This window comes from Vidua macroura, chromosome 24 (genome assembly GCF_024509145.1).
Source record: "Vidua macroura isolate BioBank_ID:100142 chromosome 24, ASM2450914v1, whole genome shotgun sequence".
NCBI classification, from domain to species: Eukaryota; Metazoa; Chordata; class Aves; order Passeriformes; family Viduidae; genus Vidua; species Vidua macroura.
In genome coordinates, this window is record NC_071594.1 from 2,734,752 (window position 1) to 2,757,949 (window position 23,198).

Below are 23,198 nucleotides of genomic sequence, written 5' to 3' on the forward strand. Positions count from 1 at the left end.
AGGAGCTTGCAGGTAGTGTGTTCCCAATAATCCATTTCCCTGGAGGTGCTGTGAGAAAGTGTTTGGAGTCCAGTCAAGCAAATGAGTTGTTGCTAAGGAAGTAGGAAAGAGAACAAAATCAGCAGAGCTCTGGATGGTGACTTCCAGTTCTTCCTGCTGAAAACCAAACTCATGGAATGGTTTGGCTTGGAAGGGATATTAACTCTCATCCAGGGACACCTGGAACCAGACAGGCAGGGATACTTTCCACTAGCCCAGGTTGCTGCAAGCTCTATGCACCCTAGCTTGAAAGAAAGTAGAGAATACTGATTTAAAATCCCCTCTCCCAAAAAAGGGAATTTTTAAACCCCCTCTCCTGAGGGAAGCTCCCGAAACCCTGCGTGTTCCCAACCCCTGCTCAGCCTCTCCATCCCTGGGAACACCACGGGGGCCGGGCAGGAGGGGTGTGCCCAGCCCCTGAGCCACTTCTCCTGCCTCTGCCAGGATGTTCGACGTGGGAGGGCAGCGCTCGGAGCGGAAGAAGTGGATCCACTGCTTCGAGGGGGTGACAGCCATCATTTTCTGCGTGGCCCTGAGTGACTACGACCTGGTGTTGGCTGAGGACGAGGAGATGGTGCGTGCTGTGGGATTTATGGCTGCATGGAAGGGAGCTGGGAGCATCCTAGCTGCATCCTGTAGCAGGCTGGAACGTTCCTGGCGTACTCCTCCTGTTAAATTGTCTGAGAGCTGCAAGGACGAGCGCTCTTTGGATAAGCCAGTGGAATCTTGCCCTCACAAAGTGATAAATACAACCCCATCCATGAGGTTTTCACCTTCCTGGTTGCTGGGAGTTTCCTGGAGTTTTTGTCATGCCTTGTTCTTTACATGTGAGTCCAGGAAGGAACAGGAGGAGGTGACCTGTCCCCCTGTGCTCCTCCTGGGGCAATGGCAGTGAGGATGTGGCAGTGACACCTCAATTTTGAGTCTGGCCTGCGCAGCAGAGCCTCTGTCCCCCATCCCACCCTTCCCTAACGTCTCCCCCGTTGGATTTCCTTTTCCAGAACCGGATGCATGAGAGTATGAAACTCTTTGACAGCATCTGTAACAACAAATGGTTCACAGACACCTCCATCATCCTCTTCCTGAACAAGAAAGACCTGTTTGAGGAGAAGATTAAGAAGAGCCCACTAACGATCTGCTACCCAGAGTACACAGGTAGGCTGGGCTCACTGTCATCAAGGGATCATCTGTGTCACTGGGCCAGCAATGAGTGAGTCAGAGCCTTGCACAACCAGAATCAGTTACAAACTTTTCCCCCAATTCCTTCCCTGCGCCTCCTGGACAGTTCTGGCCTGTTCAGTTGGATGGTAGCTTGTTTTCTTGGAAGAGCTGTGGTTTGGAACAACCTTTGTCCAAAATGTTGGAATAAAATGTTGCACTCCAACAAATCAAGGTCACTTCCCCATTTCCACACCTAACTGGGACAATAATTCCATTTAAATTCAATTGTAGAGGCTGTGGAACTTAACCACATCTTGTTCTGGCTCCTGTCCACCCTGGAGTGTCCATGTTCAATGTGGATTGTTCCAGAACCCATCCCTGCTGTGGTTCCACACAGGTGGAAGGTTTTACCTGGGCACTGCTCAAGGCTTTTACATGTTTAAAAAATCCTTCAAATCTCTTCAAACCTATTGATTTCTGTGATTCGCAGAGAAGCTGTGGATTCCCTGTCCCTGGAAGTGCTTGAGGCTAGGCTGGACAGGGCTGGGAGCAATCCGGTGTAGTGCAAGGTGTCCTATTCCTGGCAGGGGGTGGAACGAGATGGGATTGAAGGTCCCTTCCAGCCCATAACTCCCATGATTTGTTACTCTTTGTGGAGCCTGGCTGTGCTAGCACATAGCAATCCCTGGATCCCATGTCCAGAGTCACTGCCCAGAGAACAGACTTCAGGTCTCCCAGAAGGAGTTAATGGTGGATTTGGATTTGTAGCTGGATAAGGCAGATGGTTGCAAGCAGCTTAATATGGACTTAAAAGCTCCCGTGAGCCGGTGGGCAAAGCCAGGGATCTTCTCCTTTCCAGGCTCCAACACGTACGAGGAGGCAGCTGCCTACATCCAGTGCCAGTTTGAGGATCTGAACCGGAGGAAGGACACCAAGGAGATCTACACCCACTTCACCTGCGCCACCGACACCAAGAACGTCCAGTTCGTCTTCGACGCCGTCACCGACGTCATCATCAAAAACAACCTCAAGGAATGTGGGCTCTACTGAGAGGTAAATCCAGCTCTGGCTGTCCCGCTGGGAACGGCTCTCTCTGCTCCCTTCTACATTCCTGGTTTCCTTCCCAGTGTTTCTGCCTGGTGAGCCCCAACCTCTTGCTGCCTCGTGGGGACAGCGACGAGCATGACCCAGGAGCAGAGAACATGTGGAATCCTGGAATTCTTTAGCACAATCTTCTGTCTTAGGGACCTTTTATTGCTGTGGGATGTGGAATTAGGGCGCAGTGAAGCCATGTAGTGGGAGTAGATCCTCCTGGCATCGTTGGACGGCGTGATCTCCGGGATGTGCGGTGGATTCCAGCTGGATTCCAGACCTTGGATATGTAGCTTTCTCTCTTCCTTTGGTTAACAAGCTACCACTAGTCTGTTTTTAAGGTTATTTTTTTTTCCATCGAGAAAACTATAACTTTACTAAACTTTATTTCTTTATTTGCAAACCTTGTTTTAAAAATAATAATAATTAAAAAAAGCAACAAAAAAAAATCACTTAACTATGCACATGTGAGCAGATCCTGCAGAAAATATTCCTCTTAGCAGGAATTCCTTGTTTTTAACACTTGCTATGGCCAGGATTTAATATTTCTGCAGCTACTAAGGGATCCTTAGAGCTTCAGCTTTTTTTCCATGTGTGATCTGTTACCATCCTGCTCCCCCAAGGCTTTGGGAAAGGCTCCTGCAGCAGGAGGGTTTAGGTTCTCTTGGGGGTTTGAGCCCAGTTTTATGCCAGTATGGGAAGGGATTTGTGCTCAGCATAATCCTAGCTTGGTGGGGAGAGGAGCTGAGCCCTCGCTGGGGGAAAAACTGCTGCTTCCCAGCTCCCAAACCACTGGTTCCTGTGCATTTCTTGGGATGAAAACGGTGGATTATTCTGTGCTGCCTTTCCCATGGCCCTCCCTGCCCAGCCCTGTCCTGAGCATGCCTTTACTTTGTCTGTGTGGTGCCAAATCCCTGTTTCCCTCTAGTGCCATCCCTAACCAGTCCTACATTCCTTTGCTGATCCATGATTGCACCCAGACTCCTCCCAGTTTGTCATGTGTACAGTTGGATCTGTTAGACTTGTTGGCAGTATTAAAATGGTGAGTAAAGACTGTAGCCTTTTCTCCACTTTATTCTTCCTTTTTCCAGGAGTGTTCCCAGCTTTTGTGCTTTGCTGGAGAAGGAAAGGAAGAGCTTTGATGGGAATTGGGTGGAATTATCTGGACAGGGAGGTTCTTTGTGCTTTATCACCCACCACTGGTGGTGTTGCACTGCTCCCAAAGACTTCAGTTGTGCTGGCACAGTTGGAACATGCCAGGAATCCCACTGCCCGTGGGATTATTGGCTGATGGATAATTACTGCTTATTTGTAGCCCAAATCTCACTGGCTGCTGTGACCCCCATGGGAATTCTGCTCTGGGCACTTCTGTGGGATGGAGGTGGGACTGTTCTCAGAAGACTTGCTTAGAAATCCAGGATAAATTCCTCAGGGAGGCTGGTGCGTGCTGGCAGGGGAAGCCCTGAGGGAGATTGCCTGTTCTGGAATCTTTTCCAGGCTGTCTGGAGCTGTGTCTGCTTGACAATTCCCTTCCAGCCATGGGATAACTCATCCTTTAAACTCATCCAGGAGCTTCATCTTATCCAGGGGTGCTGGCCAGGAATTTTTTTGGCATGGTGACCCCCATCCCACCCCCCAGGAGCCCAGCAGTGGCCATGGGGTGATCCAGGTGAGATCCAGAGATCCATACACCCCAGAATGGGTGCAAAGCAGGTAAAATATCCCTTGATCCACCTCTGGGACACAGGAATGGAGCAAAGTGGAAGCGGGAGAAAGGAAGAACATCCACGTCATGCGTATTCCTTTATTGTGTTTTCCTACAGTTAAATGAAGCTGGATGGGAGATCTCTGCAGGAAACAGGGAGAGGATGGATACAGGGCTCATCTATGGATTATTTACAAACAGACAGAGCAAATGCAGCTCTAAGTAGCAGAATGAAAATCTTTCAAGTAACCATTTCCTCTTTATCCAGCCCATTGTTGGGCTGGAGTTGGGATTCCCTTCCCCAGCCCCTCCTGCCTGAGAAATTCCCTCCATTTAGGGCCCAAAACAACCCCACAAACCCCTGATTTGTCCTGCCCAAGGGCTGAGGTTGGTTCTCAGGAAAGACTGAGGTTGGTTCCCAGGAGTGACTTGGAGGTAACACAGCCTCCACCTTCCCCAGAAATTCCATCCTGGATTAATCCAGCTTCGATCCAAGGGCAGGAATGGGCTGCAGAGGGACAGGCAAGGGGGCCATGTCTATCTACCTCCCAAATTCCCTCAATATTCCTATTCCTGCTGTGCTCTCTGGTGTCAAACCTCCTGTAAAATGCTGAGAACAGGGGTTCTTCCTTGGAAAAAAAGAGGAAATGGCCATGAAAGGGAGCAGGAAGTTGAGCTTCAGCCCCTTCCAGGTTTGGGTTTGGAAGGAGGCGGATTTGGGCAGGTCATAGAAAAAGTGGGAACGAGTGACGTGTGGTGGGGTGGTTCTTCCTTTGGCTCTGCTCAGCAGAACGGTGAGATGGGAATGTTTTCTTCTTCTGGGAGGGAGGGAGAGAGAACAGGGAGTTAAACACACCCAGGGAAGGGCTTAGAGGAGCAATTTTTATGGAAACAAGGGAGAAACTCAGGTAGGGTTCAGGGACATGTGTCACCTCATCCCTTTGCCTTCCTCCGTGGTGATGAGGATGGAGCATGCCCTCCCTCCCCCCCTTCCAAGTGTCATCTTTTGGTGCCTCCTGCCTGCAGGGAACGTGCTTTTTTTGATTGTTTTGGTTTCTTTTTGTAGCTTTTCCCTGCTTTTTTGTTAATATTCAACCATAAGGGAAGCACCAGAGGTTCCCTGAAAAGCAAAGTGCCAGAGCGAGTGGCTGGGAGCTGCTTGGAAAGAGGGGAGAGAGGATGGAATTCCTGCTGCTGCTCAGAATTACTGCAAGATTTAGGATGATAAACCCTAATTAGGGTGATAAACCCTAATTAAAGTTTTAGGATGAGCTAAAAGGCTGGGAGCAGCAAAGTGTGCCTTGGGATGTTTCCATCCACTGAGGCTGGGCAGGTGGAATTGCAATAGGAGAGAAGTAAAATTATTCCCTTTAGCTCAGGTGGAAGATTTGGGAATCTGTATTCATCAGGGTGCAAGGGTGGGAATTGTCTGTCTGAGCCCACCTCGCTGTGGGATGGGACTGAATCCCATGGGAGCTCAGCACAGGGATGTGGCCGTGTCCCTGGGCTCATGGGACCCCAGTCTTCCCCCTCCCCACTGCTGCCAGTCCATCCTCCCCTCCCCCCCTCCTAGGCTTTCCAGGACTTGATGGCAAAATCAGGGGGACCTACAACCCATGACCCCACAAAGCAGGATGGAGGCAGCTCTGATCATCCTTATTCCCCTCCCAGCCCTTTTTGGGGGGATGGAGCCAGTTCTGTTCATCCTCATCCTCATCCTCATCCCCACCTCTTTTTTTGGGATGGTGCCAACTCTGCTCATCCTTATCTCCAGCCCCTTCTCCAGCCTTTTTTTTGGGGGGGAGGGGGTGGAGTTGGCTCTTCTTTTCTTCATCCCCTTCTCCTTTCTCCAGCCCTTTTTTTGGGGATTGCACTGGTTCTGGTCATCCTTATCCCCTACCCCAGCCCTTTGTTTTGGGGATGGGGTTGTTTCTGATCATGCCCCTCCTTTTCGTTCTTCCCCAGCCCTTTTCTGGGGATGGAGCCAACTCTGCTCTTTCTCATCCCTGTCCTCCTTTCCTAACCCTTTATGGGAGGGAGCCAGGTTTAATCATTTTCATGTCCCTCCCCTTCCCCAGCCCTTTTATTGTGATGGAGCCAACTCTGCTCTTCCTTCTCCCCTTCCTGAGCTTTTTCTGGAATGGAACCAACTCTGATCAGCCCTACCCCTTCCCCAGCCCTTTTTCTGGAATGGATCTGGCTCTACTCTTCCTCACCTCCCTCTCCTTCCCCAGTCTTTTCTGGGATGGAGCCAACTCTGATCATTCTTATCCCAGACCCCTTCCTCAGCCCTTTTTTCAGAGAGATCCAGCTCTGATCATCTTTCCCCTCCTCCCCTTTCCCAGCCCTTTTTGGGATGGAGCCAATACTGATCATCCTCCTCTTCATCCCCCTTCCCTTTCCAGCCCTTTTTGGGATGGAGCCAATACTGATCATCTTCCTCTTCATCCCCCTTCCCTTTCCAGCCCTTTTTGGGATGGAGCTGGCTCTGCTCATTCTGCTCCCCTTCCCCAGCTCTTTTTCTAGGATGGAGCCAGCTCTGCTCTTCCTCATCCCCTTCCCCAGCCCTTTTTGGGGTGGATCCAGCTCTGACCACCCTCCTGCCCTCTCCTATCTCTATTTTCTGGCTCCAGCCTCTCTCCCGTACCTGCTGGTGCTCAGAAGAGGCCGCAGTCCTTGAGGTTCTCTTTGATGATCACGTCTGTGACGGCGTCGAAGACGAACTTGACGTTCTGTGTGTCTGTGGCACAGGTCATGTGGCTGTAGATCTCCTTCACGTCCTTCCGCATGTTGAGATCCAGGAACTGGGTCTTGATGTAATTCCCTGCGTCCTCAAATGTGTTTGGACCTGTGGAGGGAGGGAATGCTTCCAAGCTGCTCCCATGGGGGCGGGTGTTGGAGGAAAAGGGTGGAGTGGTGACCATGCATAGCACAGAACTCCTTTTTACCCCATTTCTGTTCTTCCAAACACCTTCCTGAGGCCACATCCATCCTCTCCTCAGCTCCAGTCTCCCAGGATTTGACTCACCACCTCACAGAGCAGGATGGAGCTGCTTCTGCTCATCCTCATCCCCTTCCCCAGCCTTTTTTTGGGGTAGAGCCAGTTCTCATCATTCTCATCTCCCTTCCCCAGCCCTATCACAACATATCCCAAAATCGAGTTGCTGTGTCTTTGCTGGGACCCCACAACTCCCCAACCCCTGGTTTGGGGGAGTCAAGGGGGTCTCAAGGAGGAGGGTTGGGGCCAGGAAGGGTCGAGTTGGGGGTCTCAAGGAGGAGGGTTAAGGCCAGGAAAGGTCAAGACTCACCATCATACTCTGGGAAGCAGATGCTGAGATGGACTTTCTTGATCTTTTCCTCAAAAAGGTCCTTCTTGTTGAGGAAGAGGATGATGGAGGTGGCAGCAAAGAACTTGTGGTTGCATATACTGTTGAATAGGTGCAGGGATTCATGCATCCGGTTCTGCAGGGAAGCAGATCATCATGGATTGACACCCCTTTGGGCCACTGCAGCCCATCCCCAAGCCCCCATTCCCAAGAAAAGAGCTTTTCCCTGTTTGCCACAGCAGCAGCTGCTCCTGCTGCCTGCCCAGTCTCTCCTGCCCACCCGAAATCATAGATAAATCCACGTGATGCTCAGGGTAGGGACTGGCTCCGGTCCCTCCTGGGATTGTCAGAAATGAAGAATTGTAGTGATTTCACTGAGCAAATTATCCATGGAAACCTTGCAGCCTGTGAGGAAGGTGCTCAGTGAGCACCATTCCAGTCATCAGGGGGATGCTTGTGTTGGACCGTGGCTTCTGGCCATTATCCACAGCTTCAGGAAGGAGCTGAGAAAAGGAAAACTCCAGTTTTAGAGCAGATGTTGAGTTCTTAGTTTGCTGCTGAGGGGATGAGGATCCATCTAGGCAGAGCCAAGTCCAGTGGGGAGGTTTTCTTTATATAAGGGGGATCCTCCATCTTTACGAGCAGCAGGTGCATTCTCCAGGGATGGATTTCCCTCATCCAGCTTCCCATCACAGCAGCTTTTCTGTATGCAGAGCACTGCCTCTGCCCAAATCCTGCCCTGTCCTGCACTGGTTGAGCATTCCAGCTCTCCCAAGGGCTCCCATGGGAAGGGTGCTCTCCTGCACATGGCTGAGAAAAGGCTGTGAGCTCCTGACAGGCCATGGCAGGGCCCAGGGATGGCAGATCCTGACCCTGATCCACCTTCAGAAGGTGTTTGGATCCCAAGGAGCAGCCATGGGACCTGGAGGAGATGCCAGGAAGAAACCACTCCTGCTCTTCTTGTCTTCACCCCGTATCTCTTCAAAGAAAAACTCATTATGGAGCTTCTGTGTTCCTTCTCTCTGGATCTGTGCCCTCCAAGCTGCTTTCCCAGGGCTCTGCTGGTGCATCCTTCACTGGACACACTTTGGATCACATCCTTGTGCCCCCACACTGGGAGGGTGGGAGCTGCCCCTCCTTATCCCCTCTGCTCACCTTGGAGGGCCCAGCAAGGCATGAGGTGCCTCAGGACCAGATTTTCCTTCATCCAGTGGGTTCCTGGCTCTTCCTGTGCTTCCCTTTAGCTTTGCTCCAGCTGACTGCCTGTGTGGCCATTCTCCGGTGGCTCAGGATCTGCTCAGGAGCACTTGGGGGTTTCCTCGTAGGCAGAGCCATGGATTCATGACCCAGAGGATGTGCAAACACCTTCACCGGGTGCAAGTGGGTGGGAACCAGCTCCATCCCACATCTCCCACACCTTTCCTGGATCACCCAGAGCATCTGACAGAGCAGAGTGCTGTTCCTCCCTCCTCAGAGCCCCCTCAGAGCTCTGTTCCTCTCCCCCTTAGCTCCCAGTGTCTCCAGGACCCCAACCCACCACTTCGTCGTCCTCCACCAGCACCATGTCATAGGCGCTCAGGGCCCCGCAGAAGATGATGCAGGTCACCCCCTCGAAGCAGTGGATCCACTTCTTCCGCTCGGAGCGCTGCCCTCCCACGTCGAACATCCTGGGGAGGGGACAAGGATGAGGGACACACACACCTCGTCCTGACACCCCCCATGTGATGGTTCCAGTGCCACATCCTCAGGGAGGGGGGGGCAGGAATCACTGTCTGTGGAAGGGCATTGGTGATCCCTTGAGTGTCAGGGTCATCCCAAAATCCCTCCCCGCCATCTGGGCTGGGGGGAATCATGGAGGAGTGCGCGTGGAGGTGGGGGAGGCTCCCACCCACCTGAAATTCAGGTCTTTGACAGAGAACTTGGTCTCGATGATCCCTGTGGTCTTCACTCGGGATCGCAACACGTCCTGCTCGTTGGGGAGGTAGTTGGGGGCTGTGATCCTGTCCAGCTGGTTCAGGTAACTGGTGAGACAGGAAGGGATGTGACCTGCTGCCAAGGGGCTGCCCATGTCTCCCCCTTCCCTCAGATTTTTGGGGATGGTTGTGGGGCTGAGCTCTGCCAAACACTGGGACTCCAGGGCAATGACATCCCTGGGGGAGCTGAGGGACATCAAGGGTGGTGGGGCTGCAGGTCAGAGGCACTTTTGGGATGGGGATGGCACTGGTGGGATGGATAATGGCACCAGTGGGATGGAGGATGTAGGACAGCACTAATGGAATGGAGGATGGCAGCAGTGGGATAGGGGATAGCACTGATGGGATGGAGAAGGGTGCTGGTAGGATGGGGGATGACACTGCTGGGATGGAGAACAGTACTGGTGGGATTGGGGAATGGTACCAGTGGGATGGAGGATGATGCTGGTGGGATGAAGAATGGCAGGCTCGGGATATTCCCAGGAGCAGGGAGGAGATGGATTTTGCCAGGCTGGGTTGGAGCTGGCCATGAGCTGTCAGGGGGTCCCCAGGCTGGTCCCTGTTGTGCCCGCCATGTCCCCACTCACTATGCAGCTGAGTCGTTGAGCTGATACTCGGCGGCGCGGTCAAAACACGCCTGAACCCCCCCGTCCTTCCACAGCTTCTTGATGCAGGAGACCAGCTCGGGGGGCATCGTGCCCTCCTCGATGGAGTCAGCCAGGTTGAAGAGCAGCCGGCCTTCATCCTGTGAGAGGGACCTTCATCACCAACCCTCCCATAGCCCCTGTCCCCCCACAGTGCCCTCGGGACTGGGGGGACAACATGGGGCTGCTGTGGATGCTGGTTCTGGGGGCTGCCCTGGCCCCACGTCATGGGGTTTGGGGGGACAGAGACACCACCCGGACTGACCGCGCAGGAGGACTCGGCATAGTCGATGCCCAGCGTAGACATGGCGCGGATGATGGCCAAGATGGACTGGAGGATGTTCCCGTAGATAATGGACTTGAACTCCATGCACTCCTCCTCTGTGTAACCGTCCTGGTGGATGATCCTGGCAAGCACAGTGGCCTCAGGACAGTGGCCAACCCAGGACATCCCCTCTGGGGTGGGAATCACCACCCCACACTGGGAATCACAGGTGCCACCACCAGGTGACATGCGGGGGTGACTGGGGGTCCAGCCACCCCATGTCAAAGAGTTGGTGGCTCATCCTTATGGCTTCCCCCTCCCCATCTTGCTCAGGCCATACTCACTTCATCTGCTTCACAATCGTGCTCTTCCCTGACTCTCCAGCCCCTGGAAAAAGGTGGGAGGGACACCTTAGTGCCCATCAGGGCCTGTTGCCGCAGTGACGAGCACCCCATGGGGACCAAAGCCACTGTCCCCCACCCATCTCCTGCCTAGACACCCAGCCTGGCCTCTTCCCACCACTGCTGTCATCCCCACACTCCTGTCACCCCTGGCACCCTGTGTGGGATCACAGCTTGGGGACCCCCAGTGTGGTGGGAACCTCCTGGGTGCAGGTCCCCCAGGTGCCACACCTCCCGCCCACCGTGGGCAGTGCCCGGCGATGCCTTTGGGGCCGTAAGCGGCTTAGGGCAGCACAGGAAGCTGCTTAGAATTAGGGTGTTAATCGCCTTGACCCCAGCCCCCCCACCTGGATAAGGCCCCACTGCTGGCTCCTGCCCCATGGAGTCACACCCCTGCCACACAGGGTTGCCCCCTGCCCCCATGGGGTGTGGAGGGACCCCCAAGGAACCATCTCCTGCTGCCTGGCACCCACCAGCAGGTTTTGGGGTGCTGGTGGCAGAAGCTCCCCAGGCTCTCCCTGACCCCCCTGAGATGTGGCACATCCTCGGTAGGACCCAGTGTCTTGGTCCCTTTCCCCATCCCCCCGCTGTCCCCTTCACGCCTGCCATCCCCAAGAGCTGATGCCACATCCAACCCTTCCCAGGGATAACCCTGGGGACGTCCTGGTGGTGGGACAACCTCTCCAGGCTGATGGTGGCTTGTCCGAGGGGTACCAGAGCCAGGGCAGGAGGAGCCCAGGGGCTCATGGCTTCCCTGTCCCTCTCCCCATCCCCACATCCCCTCAGCCTCAACGGAGTGGAAACACAGGGACATCTCCAGGGGACATCCCCTCCAGCCTTACCAAGCAGCAGCAACTTGACCGTCTTGGCCTCCTTATCCGCATCCTCCTGGAGCTTCTTCTCCAGCTCCTTGGACCTCTTGGCCATCTCCTTGTCCTCGGCACTGGCCCCGCTCCCCATGGCTTCGTCCTCCTCCTCCTCCAATAACTCCACAAGCTCCTCTAGGTCCCCAGGCTTTTCCAGCTCTTCAAGGAGATAACACGCACACCTCGGGGACGAGGTGGGCACTGGGAGATGAAAGAGAAATTCCAAAAAAGGTGAGCTAGGTACCCCACACCCTGATGTTGGGGTGCCCCAAGCCGGCAGCACTCTTCGGTGGGTCCTCGCAGCTGGCTGCCCCCCGCTCTCTCCCTTAATTCCCCATGGATAACCTGATTTTTTTTCACCGTGGGATTTGGGGACTTTTTATCTCGCCATGTGACCCAGGAAATCCAATTAGCCCAAGATGGCAAAGATTAGGGCTCAGGGAGAAAAAAAAAGATGGAGCATCTCAGGGAGGTGGGCAGGGGGCTTTACATAAGGGTGGGCATCAGCGTGACACCCCCTGCCCGTGGGGTCAGGTCCCCTGAGGTGACTTGGGAAGTAGGGATCATTTGGGGGGTCGCTCCTGTCTGTGGGCTGTGACCCCACTTTTGGAGGGCATTGAGGATGGGATCTGCCCCTGGTTGTTTGTGTCCCCCACCCCTGGGTGCTCCACAGTGGTGGCAGGGGACTGAGTGGGCACAGGGGGACAGGGTGGTGGCAGGGGAGTGATGGCAGGGGACAGTGATGGCACTGGGGGATTCCTCCTGCAGGGAAAAGGGAGCTAATTACCCTTGGGGTGGGTAATGAGGCCCCCTAATCCTGCCCCGCTGGATGCTGCCCTCCCGTTGCCTAAGCTCTTTAATGGGATCGTGGCTCAGCCTTCCTCCTCCTCCTCCTCTTCCCGGGCTCAGCACCCCCCTCCCAGCCCATCCCCCAGCCCAGCAGGTCCCCCCAAACCCTGGGGCACAGGTGGGTGCCTCCCCCTTCCTCCTACGAGGCTGGCGTTAGGTGGGCATCATAGGGGGAGACCCCGCCCCGGGGTGGGCTTTGGGATCCCCAAAAGTCCTGCAGGTCCCCGATGTTTGGGTTTAAGGTGTCCTAAATCCCCGCACTTCACAGGGCCACTGGGGGCTCCATGTCCCCGCACCGGTGTCCTCACGTCCCACCGGGCGCATATTCCCTGCCAGCGCCGTTGCTTGGGGACACTCTGTTCCCGCTGTCCCCGCGGGCACAAAGCCCTTTCTGAGCCTCTAATGAACTCGGCGCTAATGAGGGGGGTCCAATTAAAATACCAGACACCACCCCCCCTCCCCGCGGTGTGCGGACAGTGCTGGGCAGGGGACATGACTCAGGCTGGGGGTCCCCACTGTCCCCCGTGGCTGTTGTGCCCTCCCAGCCTGGCACAGCGGTGGCCCTGGTGGGTGGTGTCACCTCGCTGTCTCTTCACCCCCTCGACAAGGGGTGGGGGGCACAGAGGGGGGGTGGGTGACATTCCCTCCGCTCTAACAGCGGCTAAAAATACCCCCCTGCGCCGGTGGCAGCTTAGGGGACACTCGGGGCGCTCGGAGGGGACACAGCCCGACAGGCACCCAGAGCCACCCCGGCACCGGGAGCCCCGGCCCAGGTAGGGACACGCGGAGACCGAGGCGATGGCAAAGGTGACACCCCCGGCACCCCCGCAGCGGGGCTCTGCCTCTGGGGTGGCCCCAAGTTTGGCTGGGGGTGAGTTGGGGGACTTGGGGGGGGCAGGGGCTCCTTGGGGACATTCCTAGGGGGGCTCAGGGCAGCCCCCAGCAGGGTGTGAGTCGGGGGAGTGCTGCAGGAGTGTGAGTCCTTCTTTTGGGGTGCGGTACCATATGGGGGGGGGAATCATTGTGGAGGAGGCGATGCCCCATTTTTGGGGGGTATTGGATGATTTCGGGGGTACCCGGTGCCTTTGGGGGTGCAATGTTTAACGGGGGGGGGTGTGACGGTCTGTGTTGGGGGTGCAACGCCAGCCCTGGGGAGGGGGATGCCCATTCCGGGGTGACGGTGCCCGCTGGGGGGGCACACGGATTCCCACTGGGACGGGGCCAGTCTCGGGATGGGGAAGAACGACACCCTGTCTTTTTAGGGAGCAGCGCCTGTTCGGGCGTGGGCAGTGCCCATACTGGGGGGGCGTAATGTCCATCCCGGAGGGGGATTGGTCACCCTATTTTGGAAGCATCGCTGTCACTTTGGGGGCTCCAACCCCATCTCTCGCGGGGGTACGATGCCCGCCTGGGGGGGGACGTTAAGGCTGAACCCGCGGGGTAACGACTGTCACCGAGAAGGGGCTTAGGGCCGTCCCGGGGGTCCCACAGAGGTACAGAGCTGCCTGGGGGGGCTGTCCCGGCTGGCCGGGGGAACACAGGGCTGTCTGTCCCGGGTGTCACAGCTCTGGGTACAGAGCGCTCCTCCGGGGGGTGTCACGTTTGTCCGGGGGGGTACAGGGCTGTCCGTGAGCGGGGGCACGGCTGGCCCAGGGGTGTCACAGCCCCATCCCGGGTCCTGCTCCCCCCCCCCACCCTCCAGCGCCGCAGCCACCTCCTTCCTCCTCCTCCTCCTCGCCACATCCTCCGCCCGCCCCATCCTCTTCCTCGTCCCGGTTTCCGGCCGGGCCCCGCCGGGGACTTTGGTCCATTCCCGGGTTCCTGCATCAATCATCAACCAGGGGAGGGAGCGGCCGCTGCGGCCCCGCCGCCGTAAGAGTCCCCCGGGCGCCCCCCGTCACCCCCCGCCCCCATCACCATCATCACCATCATCACCATCATCACCGCCAGCATCAGCCCCTCCGCTCCTCCCCGGCCCCCCTGGAGCCGCCATGTCCTCTGCCCCCCCGGCCAAGTGTCCCTTCAAGAAGCGGGGTAGCCTGCAGACCCCCAGCCCCGCAGGTGAGACCTCCCCCCCCAAATACCCCCCCCCCCCCCCACAGCCCACGGGGACACCCAGGTCACGCCCAGCGCGGGGGGGCGCGATGCTGCGAGTGTGGGGATCAGTGAGGAGGGGGAATGGCGCCTTGCTGCTCAGAGGGTTTTTGGTGGGGGGGGAGCCAACACCGTGTCCCGGCACCGGGAGGGGTGGCAGCGGCGGTGGGGGCCTCGTGTGTCCCCTCCCGCCAGCGCCTCGGTGGCGCAGTGAGAGCGGAGGAAGAGGAGGGGGAGGAAGGAGGGCGAGCGCTGGGGGATATGCGGGGGGGAGGACCCGGTGTGGAGGGGGCAGGGGGGCTCCGCGGGGCCGATCTCGGGTGGCACGTGGGGTGGCGGTGGCGCTGGGTGGGCACGGTGGCACTTTGTGGTTGGCACCCGGCTGGCACTGTTGAGAGAGGGTCTCGGCGCGTCACTGGGGCTGTTGCCACACGTGGGTGGCACACGTGTTCTAGGTGGATGGCAAATGGTGGTGGTGACACAGGGTGCTTGTGGTGATATCACCGGGGTTAGGTGGCACTTCGGGGTTGTCACCTGGCTGGTATTTTTGGGGGGTCTAGGGGCGTCACCGGGGCTGCTCCTGGCTCTGGTGACCCACATTTGTCCTGGGTGGGCGGCACAGGGTGTCCTGGATAGTGGCACGAGGTGGGCGAGGTGGCACTTTGGGGTTGTCATCTGTCTGGCACCCGTGTTGGGGAGGATCTCGGAGTGCCACCAGGGCTGCCACCTGTCACACGTGGGCAGCACAGGATATGTCCCGGGGCCACAGGGCACCCTTGGTGTCGCTGTGCCCGAGGTGAGGCACCACCAGCACATCCCGATGGCACCAGTGCCATCCCTGCTTTGGGTGGCACCAGCTCAGCCCCCCCATTCCCCTTGGGGTGGAGGCTCAAGTTTGGGGGTCAGGAGACCTGGATCCTCTGCCCAGGCTGTGCTGGGTGCAGGGGCTCTTACTGGTGGACCCAGTTTAAGCAGTGGGACCTGATTTCAGTGCCCCCCGGGCAGGTGTGTGGTGGGTTTGGGGTTGCAGAGGAGGGTGTTGGCATTGGGGTGCCACTGGGCATCCCCCAGCCCGATGGCCCCAGTGCTGATGGGAGCAGGGGGGCGCGGGGCAATGGGGTGTGTTTGAGGGGGGACGATGCCACCTCCCCTCCCCCAGTGTGGGGATGTGCCCCCCTGTGATGGAAAGGATGGGATAGGGGGCAGGGAGGCAGCACTGGCAGGGGGAGTGGACCCCCCAGCGTTGTGCCCCCCCTGCCAAGGGGGTCCTGCAGCCCAGCCCTAAGCCCCTCACTCACTGTTGGCTTCTTACAGCCCCCAATGGAGCCAGCAGCCCTCCCAGGGGGATTAGAGGTGGGGGGGTACCTCTTGCCCTTGAGCTGCCTCAGTTTCCCCATCATCCCCATTGGGAAGAGCATCCCAGTTCCATGCTGTGGAGGGGCTGATTAACCCCTTCCAGCCCAGGTGGGGTTCCAGACCCCTCCAGCTGATGTTGTCCTACTCCCTGCAGAGCTGCGGGGGGGGCCAGGGGCCCGACCCCTGCAGTCAGCCTGGTCCCTGCCCGGGACCCCCCATTCCCTGAAGCATTTCCCAGTGGATCTTCGCACTTCCATGGATGGCAAATACAAGGAGATCGCTGAGGTGGGTCTGGGGCACCAAGTTTGCCAGGTCTGGGGGGGTGAGCATATGTTGGGGGAGTGGGGGGGGGGTCTCCCCTCCATCCTTCCCACTCCTATCCTCCCCAAACCCTCCTCCCTTCCCACTTTTTCAGCTCTGAGTGTGGAAATCTCTGTGAGTCTTTCTCTGCCCACGCAGGGGTTGAGGCTGCACCCAGCTCACAGCTGGGCTGCTCTGGGCTCAGCCCATGGCAGGGCTGAGGCTGCACCCAGGTCACTGCAGGGCTGCTCTGGGCTCAGCTCAAAGCTGGGCTGCTCTGGGCATAGCTCATGTCAGGGCTGCTCTGGGCTCAGCTCATGTCAGGGCTGCTCTGGGCATAGCTCATGTCAGGGCTGCTCTGGGCTCAGCTCATGTCAGGGCTGCTCTGGGCACAGCCAATGTCAGGGTTGCTCTGGGCTCAGCTCACAGCTGGGCTGCTCTGGGCATAGCTCATGTCAGGGCTGCTCTGGGCTCAGCTCAAAGCTGGGCTGCTCTGGGCTCAGTTCATGTCAGGGCTGCTCTGGGCTCAGTTCATGTCAGGGCTGCTCTGGGCTCAGTTCATGTCAGGGCTGCTCTGGGCATAGCTCATGTCAGGGCTGCTCTGGGCTCAGCCCATGTCAGGGTTGCTCTGGGCCCAGCCAATGTCAGGGTTGCTCTGGGCTCAGCTCACAGCTGGGCTGCTCTGGGCATAGCTCATGTCAGGGCTGCTCTGGGCTCAGCTCAAAGCTGGGCTGCTCTGGGCTCAGTTCATGTCAGGGCTGCTCTGGGCTCAGTTCATGTCAGGGCTGCTCTGGGCTCAGTTCATGTCAGGGCTGCTCTGGGCATAGCTCATGTCAGGGCTGCTCTGGGCTCAGCTCATGTCAGGGCTGCTCTGGGCTCAGCCCATGTCAGGGCTGCTCTGGGCTCAGCTCACAGCTGGGCTGCTCTGGGCTCAGCTCATGTCAGGGCTGCTCTGGGCATAGCTCATGTCAGGGTTGCTCTGGGCTCAGCTCACAGCTGGGCTGCTCTGGGCTCAGCTCAAGGCACGGCTGCTCTGGGCAGGAGCTGTTTTGCCGCTCGCTGGCCGAGAACGAGATGCGCACGGCTCCGTATGAATTCCCCGAGGAGAGCCCCATCGAGCAGCTGGAGGAGCGGCGCCAGCGCCTGGAGCGCCAGATCAGCCAGGACGTCAAGTAAGCCTGGGGGGTTCCCCCGTAGCGCCCCAAATCGCTGGAAGGGAGCCCTGCATGGGGCCAGGCCACCTCCCCGCCCCAAGAGGCTGTCTCTGTGCCAGCTCTGTGTGCCCTCTCCCGTGGGTGTCGCACTTGGTGTCCCCTTTGCAGTGAGTTTTTGGCTGGTTTCTGTCTGGTTTCTGTTGTTTTGGCATTAACGGGGTGTTTTCTCTCCCCGGCCCCCCCCATTTCTCTCCCCCTCGTCCCCCCGGCTGTCCCCCCCCTCCACCGCCGCCTCCTTGTCCCCAGACTTGAGCCCGACATTTTGCTCAGAGCCAAACAGGACTTCCTGAAAATTGACAGTGCTGCGGACTTACAGTGAGTGTCCGGCTCGGTGTCACCGGCCGGGGCCACGGGGGGGATCGGGGACCCACCTGGCCCCGCTCTGACCCAGCACACCCAAGCATGGAGCCAAGAGGTCCCTCCCAGCCACTCTTACTGACACTGAATGCACCTGGGGAGGGGGGTTGGGTGAGCTGGGGGTCCCAGCTCTGCTGCTGGCACAGGAGCCCTGTCCTGGCCCTGTCTTCCCCTGGATGGGGGGTCTGACGCTGTGTGTCCCCCTCCCTCCTGTCTCCGCTTGGGAGCTGTCTCTGTCGTGAGTTTTTTTGTTCTTTGTGCCCTTCCTCCTCTCCCCACTTTTCATTGTGCTCATCAGGGCTGAGGGATGTGTTTTGGGAAGGGGGACAATGCCACCACCAAAGAGGACGCGGGTGGCACGGCTGCCACAGCCTCGTGGTGGCATCCCTGGGGACAGCGTCACCGTCCTGCCACCCCAGGGCTGGACACAGTCCCTGGCGCGGGGCTCATGCTGCTGTTGACGCACACGGGAATGGGGCAGACCTGTCATTGTCCCACTGGCCACGTCTGTCCCCACAGGCTCTTCAAGGAGCACAATGACAGCCTGGTGGACCATGTCCCCAAGGAGCGGGAGGCACTGCTGGAGCGAGAATTCCAGCGGGTCACCATCTCTGGGGAGGAGAAATGTGGGGTGAGCCTCCCCCTGACCCCCCTGGAACCCAGGCAAGGGTCTCCAGGCTGCCAACCCCAGCTTGGGGGGTGGTTTTTTGTTTGGTGTCCCCTCTCCAGGTGCCCTTCACCGACCTGCTGGACGCGGCCAAGAGCGTGGTGAAGGCGCTGTTTGTGCGGGAGAAGTACATGGGACTGTCACTCCAGAGCTTCTGCAAGACCACGGCCCGCTACCTGCAGGAGCTCTCCGAGAAGCCCCTGGAGACCCGTGGCTACGAGGAGGTGCCCGAGACCCCCGTGGCTGCTGGTGAGCACGGTGGGGGGGGTCTCAGTGCTGAGCTGGGGTGCTGCAGGAGCTTTTGGGGTGATGCTGGGTGTCTCCTGACTGCAGATGTCCCCGTGCACCCCCCGTTTGCTGAGCAGCACCCCTATGAGAAGTGGGATCCTCAGAACATGCCGGCGGACCTGGGCTTCGGGCTGAAGATGGTGGATGGTGTCGTGCACGTCTACACCAAGCAGGACATCACTGACAAGTGAGTTTTGTGAGGGAGAGAGTCCTACTCACTGGGGTGATGAGTTTTTTGGGGGGGCTGTGTGACTCCCACGTGTGTCCCCCGCCAGGAGCACGGAGCTGGACCTGCCGTACCCCGACCTGCAGGAGTTTATCGCCGACATGAATTTCCTCATGGCTTTGATCATCAATGGGCCCATGTAAGGGGAAGGGTCCCATGGGAGGGACCCACCCTGGGGGGATCTTATGATGGGGGTGTGACAGGACTCCAGGGACAGCCCCAAGGACATGGCAGTGACTCTGGCACACGGTGCTGGTGCAGCTCCCATGTCCACCCTCACCTGTGTCCAAGAGTCCAACTTCTTATATCTGTGGGGGCACCAGCCTTTTGGGGCTGGATGTTCTTCCTCACCCCCAAACTGAGCTCCTCTTCCCTGTTTTGGGCAGCAAATCCTTCTGCTACCGCCGGCTGCAGTACCTGAGCAACAAGTTCCAGATGCATGTGCTGCTCAATGAGATGAAGGAGTTGGCAGCCCAGAAGAAGGTGCCTCATCGGGACTTCTACAACATCCGCAAGGTACCTGCAGATCCCGAGCTAGTCCTGGGTCCCAGGGGCTTCCTGGCTTGACTGGGGAGCTCTTGGAGGGTCTCAGGGCTGAGCATCACCTCACTGGTGCAGGTGGACACCCACATCCATGCCTCGTCCTGCATGAACCAGAAGCATCTCTTGCGCTTCATCAAGAGGGCAATGAAGAAGCACCTGGATGAAATTGTCCATGTGGAGAAGGGGAAGGAGCAGACGCTCAAGGAGGTGTTTGAGACGATGAACCTCACAGCCTACGACCTGAGTGTGGACACACTGGATGTCCATGCGGTATGGGAGGCTCCCAAACCCTGGGGATGAGCGGAGCCCCCAGCCCATCCTTGGCTGGGGCATGGGATCTTCTCCAGGGGGTTTTCCCAGGGCACGGGGGGTTGGTGGGGGCTGTGGATGGGGATGGGGTGGGTGATGAGGACTCTCAGGTCACACCTGTCCCACGTTCAGGACCGGAACACCTTCCACCGCTTCGACAAGTTCAACGCCAAGTACAACCCCATCGGGGAGTCCATCCTGCGGGAGATCTTCATCAAGACAGACAACCGCGTCTCGGGGAAGTACTTTGCCCACATCATCAAGGTGATGATGCACCCTCCTCGTGGTGGCGGTGCAACCCATGTCCCCTCCCCGGTGGCCAAGCAGTGACAGTGGTCACTTGTCCCTTCCCATCAGGAGGTGATGGCAGACCTGGAGGAGAGCAAGTACCAGAACGCGGAGCTGCGTCTCTCGATCTACGGCCGCTCCCGGGATGAGTGGGACAAGCTGGCCCGCTGGGCCGTCAGCCACCGCGTCCACTCCAACAACGTCCGCTGGCTCGTGCAAGTGCCCCGGCTCTTGTGAGTAAGGGGGGACAGGAAACCCTCAGTTGGGCTGGGGAGATGCAGGCCACCCCACTGCTGGGGGGAAGGCCAGCTCTGAGTGGGGTCCATTCCCTGCAGTGACATCTACCGGACGAAGAAGCAGTTGGCCAACTTCCAGGAGATGCTGGAGAATATCTTCCTGCCGCTCTACGAGGCCACGATCCACCCTGCCCAGCACCCAGAGCTGCACCTCTTCCTGGAGCACGTGAGTGCTGCCTGCTGCTCCTGGGGACACCCCAACCCAAACCCAGCGGGAGCGAGGGGTGGCATCCCACCCTGGGGCTGTCTCTCCTGCAGGTGGACGGCTTCGACAGCGTGGATGATGAATCCAAACCAGAGCATCACATCTTCAACCTGGATAGCCCTTTGCCGGGCAACTGGGTGGAGGAGGACAACCCACCCTACTCCTACTACCTGTACTACATGTATGCCAACATGACAGTGCTCAACCACCTCCGGCGGTAAGGACAGCCCTGGCCTGGAACCCGCGGCCCTCAGGAGGTCCTGGGGAGGTCAGAGGGTGATGCTGACGGTCAAACACCCGTTGCAGGAAGAGGGGCTTCCACACCTTTGTCCTGCGCCCACACTGTGGTGAGGCTGGTCCCATCCACCACCTCGTGTCGGGGTTCATGGTCTCAGAGAACATCTCCCACGGGTTGTTGCTGCGCAAGGTGAGCGGGAACGGGGTGCCTGGGGGGCTGGGGTGTGGTGGGACCCCCCCCTTACCCTGCTGTGCCCCACAGGCCCCTGTGCTGCAGTACCTGTACTACCTGGCCCAGATTGGCATTGCCATGTCCCCACTGAGCAACAACAGCCTCTTCCTGAGCTACCACCGCAACCCCCTGCCCGAGTACCTCTCGCGGGGGCTCATGGTCTCCCTCTCCACCGATGATCCCCTCCAGTTCCACTTCACCAAGGTGAGCATTTGGGGGGGGCAGCAGCCAGTGACCCCCAGGAGGGGCTGTGGGGTGGGTGCGGGCTGGGTGACGGGATGAGGTCGGTAGTGGGGTGGGGTTGGTGGTGCAGTGTGGCTGGTGGTGAGGCGGGGCCATTGGCAGCACTGGTGGATTCTGGAGGGTGCTGATGGTGTGGAGGGGATGGGAGGAGGGGATGACCCCCGTCCTGCCTGAGGGGTCTGTGTGGCGGGAGCTGAGGCGTGTCTGTCCCCAGGAGCCGCTGATGGAGGAGTACAGCATCGCCACCCAGGTGTGGAAGCTCAGCTCCTGCGACATGTGTGAGCTGGCCCGGAACAGCGTCCTTATGAGCGGCTTCTCCCACAAGGTGAGGCCCATTCCCTCATTCCCAATTCTGCAGTTTGCCTATTCCTAGTTCCTGTTTGCCCCCATTTCCCCATTCCCCAGTTCCCCCATTCATTTGCCCAACCCCCTTCCCAATTCCCATTTGCCTCCATTCCCCCATTCCCATCCCCAACGCCCACATTTGCCCACTCCCATCCTCAATTCCCCCATTCCTAATTCCCATTCCCACCCAGTTGCCCATTCCCACTCCCAGTTCCCCCACTCCCAATTCCCATTCACACCCAGTTGCCCATTCCCACTCCCAGTTGCCCATTCCCACTCCCAGTTCCCCCATTCCCAATTCCCATTCACACCTAGTTGCCCATTCCCACTCCCAGTTCCCCCATTGCCATTTGCCCATTCCCACTCCCAGTTCTACCATTCCCAATTCCCATTCCCACTCCCAGTTCCCCCATTCCCAATTCCCATTCCCACTCCCAGTTCCCCCATTCCCAATTCCCATTCCCACTCCCGCTTCCCCCATTGCCATTTGCCCATTCCCATTCCCCCTCCACGTGCTCTGGGAGCACTGGGCAGTGCCAGGCAGCCACAGGACCCTCTCCCACCTCCCACAGGTGAAGAGCTACTGGCTGGGTCCCAACTACCTGAAGGAGGGTCCGGAGGGGAACGACATCCGCCGGACCAACGTTCCCGACATCCGCGTCAGCTACCGCTTCGAGACGCTGTGCCAGGAGCTGACGCTCATCACGCAGGCGGTGCAGAGCGCTGAGCTGGAGCCCATCCAGGAGGAGGACGTGCTCACCATCTCCCTGGGCACCCACTGACCCCCCAGATCCCCCCCGAGCCCTCCAGGGCTCCGCCGCCGTCCCCCCACCCGCTACCTCCTGCCCTGGGAAGGGGCTGCTCCTGCTGCTGTCCTGGTGCCGCCGGTGCCACTGCAGGGGATGGGGTTTGTTGAGTCCTCTCCGTTTCATCTTGGTTTGGTCATTTTATGGGTGGTTTTTTTGTCTTTTTCTGTTGTTTTTAACTGGTGTCTCCTTGCTGGCTTGGGCCCTGCTGGGCTGGATGGCACGAGGAGGTGACACAGGGGAGTGCACAGCCAGGGGTTCCTGGATTTACCTCCCAAGCTGAGGATGCAGTGACAAGTCGGGGGTCCTGGGTGCTGGTGTGGTGACAGTGTGGGAGTCCCAGCCCAGCCCCACCTGGCTCCTGATGCTCTTTAACCCTGGTGCCCTCTCAGCCTGTTCTTCCACCCTGTGGGGACAACCAAAGGAACCCAGACCTGAGGTCTCTGGTGTTGTTGGGGACACAGTGGCCCAGAGGACAGGGGGATGGTGCCTGCTGGGGGATGCTCCCTCCTCATCACCACAGGGAGGAAGGCAAGGGGTGGGATGGAGAATCTTTCATCCTCACCACCTCAGGGATGAAGGGAAAGGGGAGCAGGTGACATGTGTCCCTGTCCCCAGCACTCCCAGGAGTTGTTTGTTTGTGGCCCAGATCGGGCTGGGCCAGGCTTCTCCCATCCCGGTGGGGCATTACCCCCTCTATCCCTGCAGTCTCCCATCCCAGTGCTGCTCATCTGCATCTGGAGCCGGCATTCCCGGGAAAACCTAATGGCGACTATAAAAACAACAAAGTTCTGAGAAAAAAAACCTAACCAAGCATGAAAAATAAAAGTATTTAAGTAAAACACTGGAATTGAAGTGAGGGGAGGGAGGG

At 58.3% G+C, this 23,198-nt stretch overlaps 3 protein-coding genes across 4 annotated transcripts in view; 2 read left to right on the forward strand and 1 right to left on the reverse strand.

Moving 5' to 3' along the window:
* GNAI3 (G protein subunit alpha i3) overlaps window positions 1–3,350 on the forward strand; it is a 28,802-nt gene extending 25,452 nt beyond the window's left edge. The window contains exons 6-9 of one of the 2 annotated variants that reach the window (XM_053998473.1): window positions 484–613; window positions 1,041–1,194; window positions 2,060–2,253; window positions 2,328–3,350. In XM_053998473.1, coding sequence (XP_053854448.1) covers window positions 484–613; window positions 1,041–1,194; window positions 2,060–2,250 — 475 coding nt within the window. In that variant the 3' untranslated portion in view covers window positions 2,251–2,253; window positions 2,328–3,350. The remainder of the gene's footprint in view (window positions 1–483; window positions 614–1,040; window positions 1,195–2,059; window positions 2,254–2,327) is intronic. The other variant, XM_053998474.1, reaches the window with a different exon arrangement.
* A 732-nt stretch (window positions 3,351–4,082) lies between these two features.
* GNAT2 (G protein subunit alpha transducin 2) lies at window positions 4,083–14,059 on the reverse strand. The gene is made up of 10 exons (XM_053998475.1): window positions 14,036–14,059; window positions 11,449–11,673; window positions 10,550–10,592; window positions 10,206–10,347; window positions 9,884–10,041; window positions 9,216–9,344; window positions 8,861–8,990; window positions 7,306–7,459; window positions 6,645–6,845; window positions 4,083–4,815 (listed from the first exon to the last, which is right to left on the reverse strand). The coding sequence occupies exons 2-9, from the start codon at window positions 11,564–11,566 to the stop codon at window positions 6,655–6,657; spliced, it is 1,065 nt and encodes a 354-aa protein (XP_053854450.1). The 5' UTR covers window positions 11,567–11,673; window positions 14,036–14,059; the 3' UTR covers window positions 4,083–4,815; window positions 6,645–6,654.
* A 159-nt stretch (window positions 14,060–14,218) lies between these two features.
* On the forward strand, window positions 14,219–23,169 carry AMPD2 (adenosine monophosphate deaminase 2). Its single transcript, XM_053998469.1, has 18 exons — window positions 14,219–14,382; window positions 15,926–16,056; window positions 17,113–17,243; window positions 17,532–17,600; window positions 18,162–18,273; window positions 18,372–18,558; window positions 18,643–18,784; window positions 18,873–18,962; window positions 19,210–19,339; window positions 19,442–19,636; window positions 19,808–19,939; window positions 20,033–20,196; window positions 20,299–20,425; window positions 20,518–20,681; window positions 20,771–20,891; window positions 20,964–21,137; window positions 21,391–21,501; window positions 22,094–23,169. Exons 1-18 carry the CDS (start codon window positions 14,313–14,315, stop codon window positions 22,301–22,303), a joined length of 2,460 nt encoding a protein of 819 aa, XP_053854444.1. The 5' UTR covers window positions 14,219–14,312; the 3' UTR covers window positions 22,304–23,169.
* Window positions 23,170–23,198: the final 29 nt, after the last annotated feature.